The sequence below is a fragment of the Callorhinchus milii genome, unplaced genomic scaffold (genome assembly GCF_018977255.1).
Source record: "Callorhinchus milii isolate IMCB2004 unplaced genomic scaffold, IMCB_Cmil_1.0 Scaffold3, whole genome shotgun sequence".
NCBI classification, from domain to species: Eukaryota; Metazoa; Chordata; class Chondrichthyes; order Chimaeriformes; family Callorhinchidae; genus Callorhinchus; species Callorhinchus milii.
This window is the reverse complement of record NW_024704744.1, coordinates 76,881,317-76,904,247: the sequence shown is the minus strand read 5'-3', so window position 1 is coordinate 76,904,247 and position 22,931 is coordinate 76,881,317. Positions and strand designations below refer to the sequence as shown.

General features: G+C 40.8%; 1 protein-coding gene across 1 annotated transcript in view; it reads right to left on the bottom strand.

Moving 5' to 3' along the window:
* Nucleotides 1-22,931, bottom strand: part of enah (ENAH actin regulator) — a 122,332-nt gene that overhangs the window by 31,094 nt on the left and 68,307 nt on the right. The window contains 1 exon segment of the mRNA XM_042333271.1: nucleotides 20,031-20,208. Coding sequence (XP_042189205.1) covers nucleotides 20,031-20,208 — 178 coding nt within the window.

Here is a 22,931-nt window from a genome sequence, read left to right as displayed (position 1 = left end):
TTCTATGACTATTTCCTCCTCATTACTTCAAACATTTTGCAGCATTTTGTACTGACGATTTTCTCTTCCAAATAAATAAATACAGTAATTTTCAAAGTGCTTACAAAACCAGCCTGAACTCTCCAGCAGTGAGCAGCATGATTTTTAGCCTACACCACACACTTAGTCAACAAGGTCAAATGTATTAAATGTATATATCAGATACCAGCTCACTGGACAGAAAGCTGAAAAGAATTATATCACTTCGTCCTTGGAACATTAGTGGTATGTAGTAGGGGCTAGTACTCTAATACTGGGCTGGTGATGGAAAAAAGTCAAGAGTGTCACGTTTGGATTCCTGGGGGCTGCAGAGCAGTATGAATAAATAATCCTTGCAATTTAATGTAGTACCCATTATGTTATAATGTTTCAAAGTAATTCAATTATTATCAAATGCAATGACTATTTGTAGGGAAACAAGATGGACAATTTGCACATAAGGTACCCCAAAACAGGAGCACGGGAACTCAGTTTCAATCCAAAGGACAACACCAACGACAATGCAGCCCTCCCATAGCGTCAACCTAGACTGTGAGCTCAAAAGTCCTAACATAAGGCTCTAAACCAGAGGTTAGAGTGCAACCAATGAAGCCAAGCTGACAGCTACGCTTGACTACAGTCCTTGCAGTCTGAGCAAAGCTCTTAAATCTCCCACATGTTTAATCTTGTGTGAACAAGGTGACAGGGATCTCTTCGTAAAATAACACAAAGTACTTTTCAGATCCACTAGAAGAATCTCCACGTACTAAGTTACATCTCTGTAGGTTTAGCTAAGGTGCCAGCAGCCTGAAACAAGTGTCTTCAAATTACAAACAATTTATGGGTGAGACAGCATGAAGCATCACTCTGATTTGCCAATAGCTGGGAAGTAGCTCAATAAAAATAAGAGTAGCTGGTAAACCAAGCAGGATCAAGTACTAAACCAGAGAAACTTTGAAAAAAATTAACACTTTGCACTAAAGCACAAGAATGAGCTTAGTCATTGCATATGGATTTATTTTATTTTGCTTGAAATCCGAGTACACTTCCAAGCAGTTTCTCAGCTGCAAAAACACTTGAAAAGTCCAAAACGGCTAGAAAGCAAGATGCCAGCAACAAAATGATCATTCGATTGCAAAGTCCTAGCTAGTTTCGTATAGACTCCTGGACTTCAATTTGCTATCAGCACAAGGAATTCAGTTCACCAATATTGAATTTTGCAACTGAGTGACATCATTTATTTTCAGTTTGAGAAAATGTCATTTTCTATTTTTACACAGTTATTCCGCTCTGACATCCTAAACTCAAGCTCTCTTCTGATCAGCTGTGAGACCTGGATGCCCTCCATTCACAGCCAGGAGTCAGTCTGTCTAGCTTCAACTGATTGAATCCAAGGTTAATTTCATCACTTCACTGTCATTGGGTTAATTTAATCTCCCTGCATAGAAGGAGCAGGGTGCTCCTTTGTACAGATGAACAAGCTCAAAGGCATAGCTTGGCATTCTTTACTCACTGCTCACCAAAATTAAAAAACAAAGCTGCCTCGAGAATCACAAGGCATTACGGCATTTCGCTGACACACAAAACTCAGACCAAATCACTTTAAACAGCAAATAGAAAAATATAAATCAGTTGACCAATTTGGGGGTTCTATTTTAGGGGAAGAGAAGAATGTAGAAGAGTATTTCCAGATTTATCTTGCTGACTGAGGTGTTTAATATAATAACAATAATCTGTGCACTTGATATATTATATATAATATATATATATATTATCATATCTTCGACGTGGGATATGACTGAGATTCTCCTTTCTCACACCCAATGTCATTGAAATACTCCCTTACGCCTCTGTTAATCCCTTAGATTTGTTTAGTTAATCCCTTAAAATTTTTCAAATGCAAATGTCCCTAGCTCCACCATTCACAATCTGCAACTCACCCAATACTCTGCCTGTATCCTCACCTATCCAAACTCCATACGCTGATCATCCATCTTCTTGTTCCACTGGTTATCAGCAGATCAATTTCAAGCTCCTTACTCTCACCTACAAATGCATTCAATCATCCTTTTTTCTGATCTTTTCCTACCCTCCTCCTCTGCTTAACCCTCAGATCAGCTAATTTAGGTTTGCTGTGTGCTGCCGCCCCTCTGAATCACTAGCTAGGTCTTACAGTTCTTATACCCTTAAGCTCTGGAACTCCCTGGATCTACCCACTCTCTTGCCCCCCTCTTTTTCTGTCCAAATCCCACCTGAAATCCTACCTCTTTGAACGTGCATATTGCCACCTCCCCATTCTCGTTGCTCGGCGTCTAACCTTGTCCATGTACCAAGATGCTACCCTACATGAAGGGCACTATACATAAACAATTTGCACTTATAAAGAGCTCTTGACGCAGGAAAGCGTCTCAAGAGTGCTGCAGAATTGTGGGATTGGACGCCAAGCAAGGGAAAAGGGGGATGCAGCTTTATTTCTCACATCCGAATTGATCACCCTGCATGAATAACGTAAACAATGTATGAACTGAGAGAAATCAGATTTCCTTCTCCCATGAAAATGGAAATCTTTGTTGCTATCCCACACTGTCATGACAGGTAAGCAATGGTGAACCTGCTGAATGCAGTTTGTTCGTTTTTTAACATCAGACATGATCACCCTGCATGAATGATGTAAACCGTGCATGAGTAAGAGAGAAATCACTTCTCCCATGAAAATGAACCTAATACTTGGAATGAAGCAGTACTCCATAAACACAGAACTGGAACTCTTCAGACTCCTCCATGCTCTTGGCAGGTAGGGAAAGAACTTGATTTTCAAACACTTCATGACATTAAAATTTCTTCAACACAGGAATTTATTAAGCATAGGCACTGAATAAACTGTGAAGTGCTTTGAGAAGTCTTCCTGACATGAAAGGTGCTATATAAATGTAAAATTGTTGGTGTGTATTTGTTAGCAAATGCTGCAGACATTTTGCACACAGCAAGGTCCACAAACAATGGCAAATTAATCTACGGCATTAGGAGAAACCCCTTTTCCAATAATCCTATCTGAACAAGCAATTAAACCTTGGTAAAATGTCTCATCTGAAGGATGGCACCTTTGATGTCAGGCAAGACCAAGTAGAATTTGTATCTGATGCACAGAATTTCTGGTTACTTTATTTTGCTGGAGAATAGACAAGATCAAAGTGCTTATTCTTTCAGTCCTCCTTTAATGACTACCCTGCAAGACACAGTACTGATAGTGGATCGGCTGATTTAATGTGCCCTCCACTCAATGCTTTGAAAACGTGGTTCATCTATTAGTGAAACTGGAAAAGGAGAATATCCATTGCATTTAATAATTTAATGAATTTGTGCGAGCTGGGACAACACAACTAGAGACAACCAGAGCTTGCACCAAAATATGGAATGGAATTAAAAGTTAACACTTGGAACTAATGCCCTCTGGAGTATTTTTTTTTAATCCTTGCATTTGATATAGCGCTTTTCACGTCGGAAGGACGTCCCAAAGTGCTTCACAGAATAGACTGCAAAGCGAATTGACTGTATATTTGTGGGCAAAATCGGCAGCCAATTGCGCACAGCAGTGTCTCACTATATCAAATGCAAGGATTATCCATATAATTTTTATGAGGTGTAGTTCTAAATTGCTGTGTGTGCATGTATGTGATGGGAGGGGGTGGCATGATGGCTGCTTTAGTGTCACTTCCCTTGTATCCACAAATGGAAGAAGCAACTATGCACCTTCCTTGTTTACAACCTAAACTACAACTTTAGAACTTCATACTCCCTTACTATACACTGCATTCCACTGGAGCCCTTGGACATGTATGAGTGAATGTGAGAGAGAACTGTGTGAAAGCAAGTGAGAGGAGTAAAGGAGCGGTAAGAGAGGGAGGGAGAGTAAGAGAAAGAAAGATGAAAGAACCAGTGCGCGAAAGGGAAGAACGAGAGTGAATCAGTCAATGTGAGGTAAAAGAAGGAAAGTCCAACTCGGTGAGAGGGAAAGAAGAAATGTATGTGAGTGTCTTCCACCTCCCCCTCCTTCCCTGTTTGGGATCTCACACGGTGTCCATAAATCATTGACAGCATACATGTCACGCCTAAAGGATACTATATAAATCAAGTTCTTCTTCAGTTGGAAAAGATGGACAGTGTTGAAACAGATAAAGAAAAATACAAACACTTGCAAGTAAGAGAGAGTGTTGCACACAAAAAGTGAGCGATACACACTAAGAACAAAGCCACAGAGAGCGGTATAAAAATAGAGAGGGGAAAAGACGCAGCAAATGAGGGAAAAAAAACAAGAAGATACGTAGAGACAGACTAATTCTTCACAAAGTACACTTGTGCTCATTACAAACATCTCACTCCTAATGACCTTCATTCCCAAGTCCTACTCCTCCTCCCTATTTCGTGTCCTGAGATACACAGCTTTACAAATTATGATACATTACTACAAATTGGGAGCGATTTAAACATACAATTTACAGCCAACTGAAGATCAGAGACACCAACCTCTTCTCAATTATTTATTAAAAATGTCTGAATGATTTTTTTTCCCATGATGTAAATAAAATGATTGGGTTGGGTAGGGGTGAAGAGGAAGAAAAAGAGCAAGAAGAGAAGCAAAGGAGTTTCAAACTGTTAATTTTAAAGCATGATACTTAAATCATATAAAAATCTTTCTTGGGTTACTCGAGTGGCTGAGATTTCCCAGTGCTACGTAGTTAAGAATTCATTCAGCCCAGCCAGTCTTTACTGGTGTTTGTACTCCGTACGAGGCCCTACCCCTCTTATTTCCCTTCCCTTACAACCCTCTATTGACTTCTCTTCAGATTTTCTCTTATATAGCATGTAAGGTAATTTGCTGGAACCGCACTTCTAATCATTGTTTCATATTCTTACAAGCCTCTTACAGATCTAATAGGGAGTATTGAAGCTTTGGCTATTGTCATCAAGGCCTGTACTAATTGTCTCAAGATTCTCAGTATCAACAGGCCACTTTTCCTGGGTACCAGTCGCCTTTCTATCCCACCAATAGTGAAGTCTCTTAGATCTACTTCACAATTTAAGGTGTCAGGATTCCGAATTATATAGGTCTTCAGGAGAACATGAGCTCCACATCTTATTTGCAGTCTCCATAATAATAATCCTTTCATTTGATACAGCGCCTTATCACACCTTCGAGACGTCCCAAAGTGCTGCACAGAACATATGTTAAAGTGAACTGACTGTATTTTGTGGGCGAAACATGGCAGCCAATTGTGCACAGCAGTGTCCCACAAACAGTCGTGGATTGACGTGACCGATTTTTTTTTTTGCAGGATTATTACTCCCGGACTATAACCGGGTTCTTACTTACTGCTAGGTAAACAGAGGCGTGTAGAGCAAGGAAACTTGCCTAACATTTTGCCTGCTCGGGAATCGAACCCGGGTTCTCTCGCTTGTGAGGCGAGTGCTGTAACCAGTACGCGACAAGTCCCCACAATATACCAATCATGATACCATCTCTTGCTGTTTGAAGACATACCAGCTGGTCAGCCAAAGTCCACCAGTGTCATGGTACCCTCGCAGCTTCAGACAAAAGGTTAGAATTTCAGTTTTCTGGTTGCATCACTAACAGCATGACTCTATAATAATAATACTGCCTTATCATGTCTTCAAGGTGCCTCAAAGCGCTTCACAAGATATATTGGAAAGTAAATTGACTGTATATTTTGTGGGCGAATTGCGGCAGCCAACTGCCCACAGCAGTATCCCATAAACAGTCGTGGATTGAGTGACCAGATTATTATTATATTTTTATTTTGAAGGAATTATTACCCCTAGAAAAGCGATCCACCAATTGACTAACAACCGGGTTCCTATTTACTGCTAGGAAACTGGCCCAAAGTTTCGCCCTCTCCGGGAATCAAACCCAGGCCCTCTCTCTTGCAAGGCAAGTGCTCTAACCACTACGCTACAGGATCAACCTGTCTTATTGAAATATTGCACATGCACTTTCAAATAGCTCCGATTGTGCAATTACCAGCACAGGGCTGGTTTCACATCCAAGTGTTTGGCAGTCAGAAAATAGCGTCAGACTCCAGGATTATTTTTGTCTTTTTTTATGTACAAAAACTACAGCCCCAATCAACTAGTCTTCAACATAAGAGAGATGCTACGATTTAAAAGAAAATAGAACACAAATCCGTATACATGTAAAACTTTTATCTTCTTAAAAATTGTCACAAATTAATTTTCTTATTAATTTAAACCTAGAGATTTAAGTAATTGAGCTTATAGCTGTCTGAAACCCATGATCAGTGCTCTGAAAGGGGGGCGGGGGAAACAGGGCGGGAATTCATATTGTGGAGTTTGTACTAGATATATTTCTAGCATTGATGTCAACACAAAGTGAAGGGTTGCTCCAATGCTCAAAAATATACAATTGGACCCACTGCTAGAAAGAATTAGTAAACTACAAACCCTAAAGAATCCCAAATCCTGCAATTTACACCAAGCAGTATCTTGGTGCTGGAATGCCAGCAGCTCATTAACATCCTGATCACAATAAAACGCACAGAATCCATCCGACCGGGTTCTAACAAGTTCATATCATGGAGTATTCTGAGAGGTAAAAAATATCAACCTATGCCCGAATTCTTCAAAGCAAGCTCCACAGTTAACTATCATTCAAGCAGAACTATGGAGCAAGCTGTAATGCATCACAAATTGACCAGTCAATCGATCAACAATCAAACGACCGTGGGGACAGACAAGCAATGATCGGTGTAATTGTGGTACTTACTCATTAGTATGATGCTGGCTCTGCTGATTTTCTGCATTGGGATAGCTTCCAAAAGTGGCATTTCGAATGCAAAACTTTAGTTTAAAAAGGACTTACACGATAATGATAAGGCGAGACCTCAGTATAACAAAAAATAGAGGGAAAAACTCAACATGCAAAAAAAGAGAACTAAAAACATTAGAGATTGATCTTCACAGGGAAAGAACTTTGCTCATTTTTGCTCCAGACTGCTGGGTGGGTGTCAGTATACAGAACACGCTCCCAGTTCATTAATAAACAGTGGCAAGGCACAGTGTGCAGTAGCAAGCTGCAGCCTATCAGCACTGAGGCTGCTGCAATTTTAATAGGGCTGTATTAATGAAGTCAGAGTTCTTTGGGAACAAATGCTTGAGCACTTCAAACAGATGTAAACTCAAAGCCATACTGTGAATGAAAGCTGACAGTTGGCAGCAGGTCTGCAGTGTGACCAAAAGTCCCACCTCCAGGAGTGGGAGAATCAACTCAGCTCTGCTATCTTAAAAAAAAGGACCTTAGAGCAGGAGAATATGCTGCATCAAACAGAAGCTTTGTCAAAACTACAATATCTACCGTTAAACACAAAGGAGACTATTGGCACAGAGCCAACCCAAATGGCAGATTCTCTCAGTTATTTACAAACTAAAAAGCATGGTGACCTTCATCTGCAAAATTTGGATTTTGGAAAATCTCACTATTGGAATGACCTTAACAAATAATAATCCTTGCCTGTGATATAACCACCTATAACATTGAATTGTCTCAAAGTGCTCCACTGGTATTTGCTTTCAGAGTGACTGTGTATTTGTAATAATAATAATGCTTGTATTTGATATAGTGCCTTATCACGTCATTGAGATGTCTCAAAGCACTTTGCAGAATATACTGTAAAATGAATTTACTGTATATTTTGTGGGCAAAACATGGCAGCCAATTGTGCATAGCAATGTCCCACAAAAAAAAGTCGTGGATTGGGTAACCAGATTATCATTAGTTTTTGGAAGGATTTATTTCCCCCGGAAAGTGATTCCCCAATTGACTAATAACGGGGTTTCTACTTGCTGTTAAGCACTCTGAGGTGATGCCCTGCGTGGAGGGCGCTCTATAAGTGCAAATTGTTGTTGTTACTGCTAGGTAAACAGAGGCATGCGGAGTAAGGAAACTTGATTAAAGGTTTCGCCCCGTCTGGTAATTGAATCCAGGTCCTCTCACTTGTGAGGCAACTAATACGCTACAGGACACCACAATGTCCCTAAACAGCCATGAAGTAAACAACCAAGTTATTTGGAAGATTGTTGTACTAAGCCACAAGCCCAAAGACTTGAATCTCATCTCTGTTGGTATTAGGGAGAGAAAGCAGGGGCACTTTTATAACATCACATTGCAACATTACAAAGTGCTTCACAACTAATACTGTATTCATTTAGTAACTGCATTTACAGACATTTTGCACGCCGCAAAGCCCCAACAACTGCCATGAGGCAAATGGCCAATTATTTGAACCTGGTTTGGCACAGCATGGGGAAGTATCTAACCAGCAAGCAGAAGGAAACCAGCAGGGATGCTACTTCAGTGCCACAGGGAAATGTGAATGAAGTTGCAGTCATTTGCTAGCTATTGCTCACCTAAACTCAGCATTAAAGTGGAATGAGCCACCTTTCTACAGTATATTGGGAGGGTGGGAGGAAGTCAATGCCACTGCTGAAATTATTTCAAAGGGAAAAATTATTTGACACACAGCCAGTGTAATTTAGATGTGTGTACTTGGTCAATTGATCATGAATAATGTCCTTGTCCCAAAATAAGGCAAAGTATCGCATTTGATGCACAATGCTTATTTCTCTCCCTGTGTCCTCATCTCCTAGAATGCATTTCCATTCTACAATACAATTAAAAAATTACATGAGTAGAGCGCTGTTCACGTCAGGGGGACATCCCAAGGTGCTGGAAAGTCAGGGATTTGGACACGATCAGGGGGGCTTGGGATCGGGAGGGTGGAGGGCAGGGAGGGTGGCCGATAGCACGGTCGAAGAGGAGGGTCTTGAGACGTGCCTTCGAGGAGGCAAGAGAGGGAGCGAGGCAAAGGGAATGTGGGATGGAGTTCCAAAGGGTGGGGGCAGAGAGACTGAAGGCCCGACCACCATTGAGCAGACCAGAGCCTGCTGAGCAGCAGAGAGAGGACAGGTTGATATGGGGTTAGCAGGTCACAGAAGTAGGAAGGAGCAAGGCTGTGGAGGGCCTTGAAGGCAAGGACAAGGATTTTGAACTCTATCCTCTGGGAGATGGGAAGCCAGTGGAGCTGGGCGAGGGTGATAGGGTCACAAAATAAATAACAATCCTTGCATTTGAAACAGCGATGAACGTTAGAACATCTAAAAGTGCTTCACAGGGAATGGTTATCAAATAGTCTAAAAGCTGCTTGCCAGAAAATCTCATGCATCCTCCAATATCCACACTTCAGATTAAACTACACCATATCTAAATCTGTTGTAGTGAGGCACCTCAAAATCAATAATAGCCCACTGTGTCTTTACATAGAAGATATTAAATTTACAATATACCGAATCCGAAACACAATGAACTTTTATAATTTTTTTTTAAAAAAGCAGGATCAAATAAACTCTGTAAGTGTTGTAACACCTGGCTCTTCACTCCTTGCTTCCAACTTTAGGATTGGTCATAGTTTTAAGCGTGAGTAGGATACGAGAAAAACAACGTCCAATATCATTAATGTTTCACAAGCTAGCAACGAAATCCAAAATAGTACAACTAGAGAATGCAGGTTCCACAGGTTTAATGCCATCAGCAGCATTATGAAAAAATTCATCAGCTCCAAGGCCCAGGAATTAGTCTTGGGATAATAAGTCTTATGCAGGATACTGAATAATGCGGCACTTCAGTATTGATCAGCATTTGTCACAAGGATTCAAAAGACTAGAGTGTTATTGGCTCAATCAACAGCACTCTGTCTTCCCAGTCAGAGGTTTGTGAGTTCAAGCTCCACTTTGAGCTTAGTCTAGACTGACACTTCATAACAGGGAGTGTTGCATAGTTGCATAGTGCTGTCCTTTGAATGAGATGTTAAATCAAGATCCCTGTACAGATGGTCAGTAAAGATGCCATGACACTATTTGAAGAGAAGGGAGTGGCCTATGGATCCTAGGCAATAATCCTCCTGGTAAAATTAGTCAATCATATTCATGGTTATTTGTAGGACATTGGTGTGCAAAAAATGTTTATCTCAAATAGTCACCACATTTTACAAGTGCTTGAAAGTGATTGGTATATCAAATGCAAGAATTATTACAACAGGAGCAGCCTTTTATTACTGAATAGCCAATTTGGTATTCTTTATTCCATCTTGGACAGCTGAGTCCAATTCAAGTGCTATTTTAAATGTTTTTAAGATAATTAACAAAGCAATTCCTTGTCCATTTAATTAAAATTGAGGCACTACTCATACAGAAAAGCATCCTAAGAATATGTTTCACAGCAGATTTTTATCAGCACAGGGGTCATAGCCTATTTTACTTTTTTATTTAATCATTTAGAATGTAAGTTTACAGCACTGAAGAAAATTATAGTTCGTAGGCATGAGGGAAGGGGTAGAATACAGAAATAGATAAAACAAGAAAGAGAAAAAGTTCAAAGGTAGAGGGAGATAGCCATGTCAGATTGGATTTCTTTCGTTCATCTGTCTTCAAAACGTGTTGCCATTTGGAAGAGCTATATGGTGTAAGTTGTTATATTAAGTTTTACCATAAACCTATAAAATAGTAACAACTTTTACCGATTACCACACATTAGGATAATTTATTTGAATGGTTTAGCAATACTACATTGACCAACTGTTGAATAAAGGGGGAACCCAGGAGAATAGTAGCTTCCCGTCACCATGCTTAAGTGTATTCAAACCAAGCTGAGATTTCCATGCATCCCACCTACACATGGAAATCCCAGAGATAGATTGTTGGAATGGAATGTGTATTCTCTCCCTGGAGGGAAGCATCCTGCTTACCTAATTCTGAATCATATTCAGTGAAGATTAGCAAGAGCCAAGCCTTGGAATGAAAAAAACTTGAAACCCAAGTGAATCAAAGTAGGAAGAAATGTGGATTCAAAGGAGTTGGCCAATATCTTACAAAAACAGCCTGGTTGAGTAAGCACCTGGGATTGATCACCAGAAAACAAGGTTCAGAACACATAAATGCAAAATACTGCATTTAAGATGTAAAAATTAACACAAGTACTTCATGGACAAGACAGAGTTTCCAAGGGGGAAGTTCAAAGAACTTAACTTAAAGAGACTTATAACTAATAATAAGACTTATAACTAATGTTATATTAATATGTTATATTAATAATTGGGCATTCACGTCGGGAGGACGTCCCAAAGGCTTTCTTCCCTTGTATCTTTCTTGTGTTATAAACCTGCTTCTTTCATCTTGTTAAAAAGGTACAAAACACTACAATGTAGTTTCAATGAAGCACCCTGGTAACAATGATTTTCTGCTTTCAAAAACAGTCATGGCTTTAAATCCAGCGCATCGTCTATCCACTTCTGCATCTTCCTCACATCAGAATTCAAAGCAAAATAGCTAGCAGGTTTGTTGCAAAATGTCTGCTTCTTACTGCAGTTAATCATTGCTTATACACAAGCAAATCTAATGTAGCACAGAAGCCACCTTCAGACAACATACACAAAGCGGATTTTAAGGAATTTACAACTGAATGTATGTAGTAAATAAAACTGGAAATGGGAATTATTGAATAATTCACTAGCATACAAATCCTTGCATTTTACTTCATTTATGACATTGATTTATGACATTGAATTGACAAAGTGTTAAAAAGATTAAATTGGACAGAAAATGAAAGAAAATGTACATTTTATAGTCTCTTATATATTGAAAAATCTAAAAGAGCTTTACACCAACTGCAGTGACTTTAAATAGGCAAATATAGTAGGCATTTTGCACACAAGGTATCTTTAACACTCATCGGTGAATAACCATTTTTTCTGGATTGTTGGCCAGAACACCCTTCTCTTTTCCAGTAGTATTATTTGATGTTTTAAAATCCGGCTAAACAAGCAGGCGGGACTTCGGTTTAACATCTCCTCTGAATAAAACTTAATTTGTGCTGTTTAGGATTCCAATATTACTGGCCAGCAGCTGCACATCCTCAAACCCCTTCCTTTAATTATCTTTAAATCCTATTAGAAAAAAACTGCTCAACCATGCCCCCCGATTCCTTGTTTGGCCATCAAACACCACCAGTGTAGAGAACCTCCCTTGAAGGGTGTGATATAAATGTAAGTTGTTATTTTGGATGCACCAGGACAGTAGAACAAGAGGAAACGGGTTTAGATGGCAATTGCAGGACAACTAACAGGCAGTATACTTCATCCTGATAGTAATTAACAAAATATACAGTCAATTCACTTTACAGTATATTGTGTGAAGTGCTTTGAGGGATTTCAACGACATGATAAGGCGCTATATTAAATAATAGCTTGTATACTCTCACGCACCAGGCTCTGCGACCCCATCACTCTCGCCCTCCACTGGCTCCCCATCCCCCAGAGGATCGAGTTCAAGATCCTCGTCCTCACCTTTAAGGCCATCCATGGCCTTGTCCCCTCCTACCTCTCTGACCTGTTGACTCCCTACCAATCTGCCCGCTCCCTCCACTCATCAGGCTCTGGCCTGCTCTATGTCTCCCGCCCAACCCGCTCTACCATCGGTGGCCGGGCTTTCAGCCTCTCTGCCCCCACACTCTGGAACTCCATCCCATGGTCCCTTTGCCTCGCTTCTTCCCTTGCCTCCTTCAAGGCTGGTCTCAAGACCCTTCTCTTCGACCGTGCCTTTGGTCTCCCTCCCACTTCCCTGCCTTCCATCACCCCTACACCACCCCTCCCCCATGCTCTTGCCCCGACATCTGACTGTTCAGCGCTTTGGGACGTCCTCCCGACGTGAAAGGCGCTCTATAAATGTAATTTTGTTGTTGTAATAATAATAATCCTTGCATTTGATGTAGTGCCTTATGTCACTGAGACATCTCAAAGCGCTTCACAGAATATATTGTAACAACAAGATTTCATCTATAGAGCGCCTTTCATGTCGGGAGGACGTCCCGAGGCGCTGGACAGTTGGGTCGGGACCCGAGCAGGGGGTAAATGGTCAGGGTGAGGGGAGGGAAGGGAGGGAGCGAGGAGAGGGTAGAGAGTCGAGAGGGGAGCTGAAGGCACGGACGAAGAGAAAGGTCTTGAGACCAGCTCTTGAGACCGGCCTTGAAGGAGGAAAGGGAGGAGGCGGAGAAGGTACTGGGGGGTGGAGTTCCAGAGCCTCGGGGCTGAGAGGCTGAAGGTCCGGCCACTGATGGCAGGGCGGTTGGGGCGGGGGATGTGGAGCAGACCGGAGCCAGAGGAACGGAGAGTACGGGCAGGTAGATAGGGGGATAGTAGGTCGGAGAGGTAGGAAGGAGCAAGGCCGTGAATGGCCTTGTAGGTGAGGATGAGGATCTTGAAGTGGATTGACTGTATTTTGTGGGTGAAATACAAGGATTATTATTATAACAACTGGAATAGGTTACCAGGAAGGGTGCTGAAAGTTTAAAAATCGGATCCTGTAATGGGAGAACGGCAGGGTGTGTATTCTAGAAGGGTGAGATTAGAGTCAAAATACAATTTTCATTTCAATCAATTATTTCCATATGCATTGGCTTCTTCTGCAGGGCTGCATGATGCTACTAACTGCATCAATTTCATAGGAACATATGGTTGCACAGAGGAAAGGCTGGTTGAAAATAAACCAGTCCAAATTATAACAGGTGTCTGGCTAGGAAATGAACACATGCAGCGTAGAGACAGATATGATGGGTGATAAAGTTTCTCTTAATATTCAGAAGTTTGACAGGCCAGTCGGGTTCTGACGAATCAGATTGCCAACGTGCGATTTGCTCACAGAATCAGAGCCCAGTAAGCCCTGATTGACACTTCAATCAGATTTCTAGCACTGGCGTGGGCTTCTCACTTCTCAGCTGTGCCGAGGTTGCAACTCTCCGATGAGTAAATTAAATCCATGCTGATTTCCGATTAACAGCATTTCAGGAACAGACTGCAATCACATGCCTTTGGCAAGCCTGAAATCTGGTACAGGTGCATTGCTACCCACATCGTGAAATAACCTGGCACTAGGAAATTTGGCTGTTTTAAATTGCCGGATGCCACAGAGCCGGGCGGCCTCTAGGGACAAACTAGTAATATAAAAATATAAACAAAAACTATGGATTCATAGAAATGTATGACATGTAGGAGGCCATTTGGGTCATATTTTCAAGTCAGTTTGCTTCTTTGAAAAGCCATCCATTCCAATCTCAATTTCGTGCTCTACCCCATGCCCACTCATACCTCTGAATGCTATTACGAAGTTCCCAAACAGGAACCCTTTGTTAGGACCAACTGCAATTCCTGTCTATGAATCAGGCTGTCGATCATCAGCAGTGCCTGGGAGTACTATAGAACTGTCTGACTCAGGAACTGGACTATTCAGACCGCCTGACTAGCACAGAGGATTGACTCAAATCCAACATTGCATTGTCAGGTGGAGTTTGTTCACCTTACCGTACTCTCACACACAGATTTTTCTTTTAACCCTAACAATTCTAACCCCAATATGCAATCCACAACATAGTTGGGTGGATGAAAGAACCCTCACTATTTTGATGGGGCAAAAACCCACTCCTCGCATTGGTGAACCTTTGCCTTCTGTCGGTTTGCTAGAGGCTCTTACTAAATCAGTAAGGCAGGTATTTTAGGAAGATCTAAGTTTTTGTGTGACCTTCATTGATCTTCACTTTATGTGCTTAACTTGAAAAATCTCAAAATATTGAGTCTTGATCACAAACTTGTCACTGTATTTTGAGTACAAAATTAAGTTGAAGATGGGACGTGTGATTGAAATTCCAAACAGCAACATTCCTGCTCGCTGTTGATTCCTTGTTGATTCCAGCACTGATAGGACAGTTGTGGTCTATCTCTGTACCTTTCAGGAAGTATTCAATCAGCTCTCAACTCACTGCTCTCTCTGGCCTGAATCATTTCAGAGCCAATCTGACTTGGTGCCATCTGCTTATGTTGGAGCAACTGTGAGATGATCCTCTAGAGAGTCCAGCTCATTCAACAAGGCAGAGTAATAGGGCACAAAGTGGGAACTGAGAAGCTGTTTGACAGGGGATATTTTAAAACTATTTTTGTAATGGTTGAGCAGTTGCAGCCAATATAGAGGCAGCTGCCATAGTTAGTATTTTCTGTCTCAAATTACAAGTAGTTAGAGTTGTGCCAAGAACTGGTCAATTCCTATTGCCAAAGCAGTACAGAGAAGAAAAATCAGATTTGAATTATGCTGTTGTATATGCACATGCAAGTGGCTGCTTGTACAAAAATCCATGACAAATATTACACCTACAAAGAGCGTTCAATAGGGTACGCACATGGGCTGATAATTAGCCATTGAAGTTTGATACAGATAAATGCAAGGTATTACATGTAGGAAGTAAGAATAGGAAATACAAGTACTTCAGGGATGGACTGAACTTGCCAAAGAACTGAAAGAGATCTAAGGGTGATTCATTGCACACAATGTCAAAACTTGTGAGACAGCAATAAACAAGACAAACAGGATGCTGGGCTCGATTGATAAATTAGTTGAATTTAGATTCCTACACATCGCACTCAGGTAGTATTGTGCTCTGGTGAAGTCACACCTAGAGTTCACTGTATACAGTTCTGGTCACGACATCATAAGTGGTTTCCCAGGCCCTAAAAGAAACATAGACGAGAGCAACGTGATAATAATAATCGTTGCATTTGATATAGCACCTTATTACGTCTTTGAGACGTCTCAAAGCGCTTCACAGAATATAGTGTAAAATGAATTGACTATATATTTTGTGGTTTAAACGCGGCAGCGAATTACACACAGCAGTGTCCCACAAACAGTCCTGGATTGAGTGACCAATTTATTATTATTATTTTTAAAGGAATTATTACCCCCGGAAAACCAATCTGCCAATCGACTAACAACCAGGTTCCTACTAAAAGTAGGTAAACAGAGCTGTGGAGTAAGAAAACTTGCCCAACGTTTCACCCTGCTGGGAATCAAATCCAGGTCTCTCACTTGCGAGGTGAGTGCTCTAACCACTGATGATCCCCAGTGTTAGAATGAGCTATGAGTAAAGTTTAGGCAAACTAGGGCTCTTCAGTCTTGAGAGAAGGCAAATCAGAGGGGACGTTATAGAGATGTATAACATTTTAAAATGGGATTGNAAAAAGTAAACCCAGAATACTTTAGGATGCACCGACAATAGAAAAAGAGGACATTGGTTTAGAGTTGCAAACAGCAATTTCAGAACAGACACATGGAATTTTTTCTTTACTCGGAAAGTAATTAATGGCTGGAACAGATTGCCAGGAAGGAAGTGCCTTGCATTTATCTGTATTAAACTTAATTTGCTAGTAATCAGCCCGTGTGCATATCCTATTGAGCTTTCTTTGTAACTTCTTTAAAAAGCAGCTCGATGCAAAAAGGTTTCGAAGTTATTTGGCTCATTTTCTCTCGTTTGTGAAGTCTAGACACCCTGTGCTAAATTGAAGCTTTAACTGCAAAAAAAATTTGAACCCATGTCAGCATCAACTGGTTTTTCAAGAATTATTTACATTTATCATCTGCAAGCCGCCCAAAACCATTGCCAAACTGTACCCTACACCGTTCTTATAACGCTCTTATTATAGTGCAAATTTGCTTACAATTAGGGTGGTTTCCATTCACTGTGTAGGTTCCCAGCTTGGCACAGTACTACTTGGAAAGAGAAATGAGTTTCTCCCAATAGTATGGCCAACAATCCCCCAAAGGAAAAAAATTGGTCATTTGCTTTATCGCTCTATGTGGTACATTGTTGCGTATAAAGTGACTGCCGCCTTCCTGTGAGGTGCTTTGAAATTTCTTGAAGATGTGATAACAACATCAAATTACATTTGTATAGAGCCTTTCACGTCAGGGGGACGTTGTAAGGCACTGGACAGTCAGGGATCCGCACCCGAGCTGGTAGTTAGGATCAGGAGGGGTGAAGGGCAGGAAGGGTAGGGGTATGAGGGTGAATGAAGACACAGTCGAAGAGGTGGGTCTTGAGAAAGGCAAGGGAGGGACGAGGCAGAGGGACTGTGGGATGGAGCTCCAGAGGGTAGGGGCAGAGAGACTGTAGGTAGTCTGTGAAGTGCTTTGAAACTTCACAGGCTGCAAGGCGGGGGACATGAAGCAGGCCGGAGCCCACTGAGTGGACAGAGCAGACAGGTTGGTAGGGGTGCATGTGGTCACAGAGGTAGGGAAGAGCAAGGCCGTGGAGGGCTATCTCAAATGCAAGGATTATTATTATACAATCATTGCTCGTAGCTCATTCCTCTAACAAGGTAGTCACCCTGACTGCCCTCCACCCCTCCTGATCCCAACCCCCAGTTTGGGTGCAAATCCTGTCTGGCTGGCCAGGGCCTCCCGACGTGAAAGGCGCTATACAAATGTAATTTGTTGTTATTACTAATCATCAATCATGTGCATATCAAGCTCTCAAGCAGGTCAATCTCAATCTAAAACCATATTATACAGCATTGCTTATAAGTAGATTAGAATTGCAAAAAGCATACAAATAAAGGCTATTTGTGTGATTAACTCTATAGTATTGAAAAAAAAGTTCCTCTGTTGTTCCTCTGGTCTTGAGTTAGTTAAAGGAAGAAATTAGGTTAAGTTCATTTGCATTTACAATGTGATCAGAAAATCAAGCTGCTTGGAGGCTGTGAAATCCAGAAATAATTAACATAAAAATATACTTCGAAGGCATCTACCATTGGAGCTCCACTGAGGTAATTTCAAATCCTGAGTTTGATATCAGAGGAAAAACCATCTGCTCCAAATCCCATTAGCTCCATGAAATGCTGAAATTATGCTCAGAGTTAGTATACTATTCTCAAGAGGATTTCAAAAATGCCGTTTCACAGTACTCACTCCTGCAGGAGAAATCTCAAAAGCTGTAGCAGAATTTACTCAGTTGGGTTTGACGGTTGTGCAGAAATAGCCAAAGTACCATTTTGAGCTTGTAATAATTAAAGAATAGCAATAGAAGCAATAAAAGTACACTGTGCGTCAGACCATTTCAAGGTTTGAATATTGAGAATGAGAGAATTCACTGCCTTCCACTGGACCATCCAGGTCAGAAGCAACATGCTGGACCACAGGCACTGTGTCTCAATGTACAACACAGAACATACATTTTAAACATAGGCGGACATAGTTTGGCCCAACAGGTCTATGTCATTGGTACCTACTTATAGGTTGTCCTATCCTATTAATGCCACTTTCCAGCTATTTCCCTAAATCCCTTAATGTTATTTACTAGTGAGATGCTTAAATAGTTCCCACTTGAATAATTCTATTGTTTCAGTCTCAATAGCCACTTGTGGAAATTAATTCCACTCCAAGAACCCTCCAAGTGAAGGACTACTTTCTAACTCTGCTGATTCTCCCACCAACAATTCTGAGATTGTGCCCCTTGGCACCAATTCCCCAATAAAGGAAATAGTTTGGTCCTATTTATCTTGTCATGCCCTTTCAGAATTTTAAACACTTCTATCATATCTCCCCTGAAATCCAAAATCCCAGTGGAAAAAGTCCCAATATAGCCAGCCTTTCTTCATCATATAGGATCTCATATCCAGTATGTTCAGAGTGAGTTTGCACAGTAACCTGCTCACAATTGAACACAAGCAGCACCCATAGCCCTGAGTTTGCCAGTCCAGGAATGTAAAGACCAATTAGACTGCCAATCAGCTACTTACTTCAGACCAAGAAACTAACCTGCAACCCCTCCTGATGCACTATTGACCAGAACACCAAGAGAAGTTCCATTTTCTTGTCCAATAGTACCTTGGGACCATTAATGTCCACTAGAAGCACAGGTAGATTGGACATGAGTTTAATATCTTACCTGAGAATGGCACCTCAGATTCAACGCTTCTCTTCTCACCCTCCCCTCCCAGTAATGTACAAGGTACGTCAGCCTGGACTGACAGTACAAAGGTCTAACATGATGGTTGAACCCACAACATGAAAAAGTACCCAGTGGTGCAGTGTCCATCTGCAAACTATCAATACCAATACTGGCGGAAAGAATGGAAGAATATTTCCTTCCCTTGTAGTACTTAAGGTGACAGATTTGTGTTTCACACATCAGAAAAAAGTAGACAGCTCAAAGGAGACAATGCAATAACATCTTATAGCTGTCGCAAACAGCCTGTTAATTAGAAACAATATTTCATCACACCGAACAATAATATGGGCGACCACTGTAATAGATGATTGTAGGTGCTTTTGAAATCCTCAAGCAACAGAATATATCATGCTGAAAGCTCCTTAAAAATTGACACTGATCTCCGACATTTGTCTCCAAGGAGTGGCACCTTCTAGCTCACAGAAAAGCAGCATTTCATTACATATTTATGCTATTTCCTTCCAATACCTGGAAATACTGAATTCCCTAAACCCTGGATTAAACATTGACTGCACGCAGTCATTTTGTCTAATCTGTATACTTGAGACACACTTGGAATATATGTCCTTACTTCAAAGAAACCTGGGCTGTTAACATTCTGAAATCACATTAAACAATTCGATGATCCTTTGCGGTTAGTTTCTTTTGTTGTCATTCTATCTTTTATTTATTAATTTACACTCTGAGCTGCATTTATCTTTAGTAATTTATGAAATTAAAATTGGTAAGCTTTGCAACCTGAGAAATTATTGATATTTTCACCTCCAACAGGAAGATTGCAAAACTAATTCTGGTTTTCCATTGTCCGATCCTGGCAGCTCGAGCTGCATCAGACAATACACAAAATTATGACATTACCATGAAATGGCACCACAGCAACTGAATAACTCGTTAAAAAACTGTGTTGCAAATTTGTATCACTTAAACTCCACACACTGCAATCAGTCACTGCTGTTAATGCAACCTTACTGGTCAGCAATTTAGTGAGTAAACACCCCATGTTTTTGATTTAGATTCTAAGCCACATAAATTCACCACCACCAGCACTTTTTTCTTTAAAGCAACATCAATAACTTGCTGAGATTTAAAATGGATATACCTGAGTCCTGGGAGTTTAACACTTCCAAGGCATGCATCATGGCACTTGCAAAGACGTTGGCATCTTCCTTGCTGCCAAAGTTTAGGCCATACACTTGCCTGGCATCTCGCCACTGGTGGAAGGTCTGTGTAGCCTGGTTGTATTTCAGTCCCTTAGGAATAGCACAGTTTATCACCACCTGGCAAGGAAATAGTGACACAAGGTTAAAAGGTCAGACACTGAGAAGCAAACCACGTTGTGTGACAAGTTATTCACATGTTTACATGACTATAATAGATTTACTTTCTCAATCCTTTGTGTTGCTATAAAGGCTTAGCTCAGCCTGTAGCACTCTTGTCTCTGTAATAGTAATAATAATTATAATTTGCTATATGTAGATGGAGATGGATTCTCCAGCAATGTTTCAGACTGTTGTTGAATGTGGATAGTAATGAAGAAACAAGATTCCATTGTAAGATGTTGTGATTGTGTATTTTGTGTCCAAACATCAGTTAATCTGTACAAGGCAATGACACAATCACACAAATAGCCAAGAAGTGGATAACTAATTTTATCTGTGGATAAATCGTATAAATGCCTAAGTCGCACATTCACCCCATTCAATTTCCTATCAAAACCACTCAGATTTCTTTGCGCTAGTCGTATTAATCATCTGCTAAAGTCGATCCCCTATCCCCCATTACTCCTGCACTTACCAGTTGCATTGAATCGTGGGAAATGTTTTCTTGATCTGTTGATGTATGTGCAGAACTTTATTTCCCACAATTCAATGAGATTCCAATGTTTGCCGGTACGTGTGCATGTGGCGCACTTACCAGGTGCATTGAATTCCGCGTGCTTAGTGTAGATTGATTAAATTGGATTTTATATGACTTGTACAGTTTGCCCGCAATTCGGATTTCACACAAGTCACATTAAATGTTATGGACCTGACTGATACGACTTATGTGAGTTTTACTATAGTGTCGTGGGATCTTTTAATGCCCAGGCCGACAAGACCTCAGTTTAATGTACATCCAAATTATGGCACCTCCAATAACGTAATGCTCCAGTTGCACTGCATTGCAGAGCCAGACTAAACTGGGTTTAAAATCCAGATTCGGGGCTCGAACCCATAATCTTCCGATTCAAAGTGCTACCAACTGAGCCAGATTGACAAGCAGATAATCACCTACAAATTACAGTCATTATTACATTTACTGCAAATCCTGCTTTGAAATGTCCTCCTGACATGAAAGACACTTATATCAAATGCAAAGATTATAATTTTAAAATGATCATAAAATAAATTAACGAGATTAGAAAAAAAAATTCCTTTACAATGAGAGTATCGGGAATGCGAAATTCTCAGGCCACAAACCGCCTAGGCAGAGTCCTTCAATTCTTTTAAAAGGGACTAAGATAGATGCTTGAAGAGGAAAAAGGTTAAAGAATCTGGATAGCAAGTCCAAAAGTGGAATTAGATAGCTCATGTGAAAAAAATAACAAGTCAGACTTCATAGGCAAATGGTTTGATTCTATGCCACAACTTTCTAGGATTCCATTCATGATTATAATTAACTTACATTGGAAGACAAAAACGGTTCAGGAGCGATGTGTGCAATAATCCTTGCATATATCTCAAAGTGCTTCACAGAATATATTGTAAAGTGGATTGTCTGTATTTTGTGTGCAAAACGTGGCAGCCAATGTCCCAGAAACAGTTGTGGATTGAGTTACCAAAATTTTTTTGGAGGGATTATGTTTGAATTTTTCCAGCTCTTACACCTAGCATGTCTCTGCTTACACGCAGGATAAGGGAAAGGTTACATTGCAGGAGCTGAGTAATTACATATGCTCTTTAATGTTGTAGCACAGATTTGGGAAAGACTGAATGTGGATGTCAAAGTTTCATAGCACTATTTCAAAGAGCAGATTTCCTCCTCGAGTCCAGGGTCCCTACATGCTCCTCCAAATAAATAACATCAGAAACCAATTTATTAGTCGTTAATCTCATTGCTGTGTGACAGAATTTGATGGCACATATCAGCTGCTTACATATTTACTACATTTCAAAATAACATTGAAGTGCTTTGAACCATTTTGACATAAGGCACTAGATCAAATGCAAGCATTTTAAGTTCAATCAAACGTGCTTCGAAGAATGTTAGTATGCAAAGATTTTGGTGTAAGTGTGAAATGCACACAGCAGAGTTACTTACATAGTTACTAATAATACGTACATAACACCTATAAGGTTAGGAGGATGTCTCAAAGCGCTTCACATCATTTACTGTAAAGTGTAGCCACTGTACTTCATAGGTGAATATAGCAACCCAGGATCTTGGTCATCGATCCTCCAAGCTAATTGGTTACAACTTTAAACCACAAGCTTCTATTCCTGAGGTGAAGGCATTACCATCTGAGCCAAACTGACTTGTACAGATGACATGCCACGAGAAATTACAACTTCCATTTGTATAGCGCTCTTCAAGCAGGATAGCATCTTGGATTGGGATTGGACACTGAGCAAGGAAGCAGGGGGAGGTGATCATAGTTACAAACAAAGAGGTTGGTCTTAAGGTGGAATTTAAAGAGATATGGATGAGGTAGTAAGAGGGAGGGTTTTAGAAGCCAGAGGTGAAATGGCTGAAGACACAACCACCAATGGTAGTGTAGAGAGGGATGGGGTCGGGGAAATCGCACCAGGTCTGTTAGCTAGGCCAAAGGGCGGGCAGAAGAGCAGGTATGAGCAGGTCAAAGAGGTAAGTGAGTAAGATACACAGCATTGCTAATAACAAGTTAATAGCAGTAATGAGATGCAGATCACACTGCAGTATCGGGGGACTCTGCCTGGCTGACAAGCTGCAGCTTCAGCTTTTCTTCCTCTGCATATTTCTATGCTGCAAGCACCAGATTTTA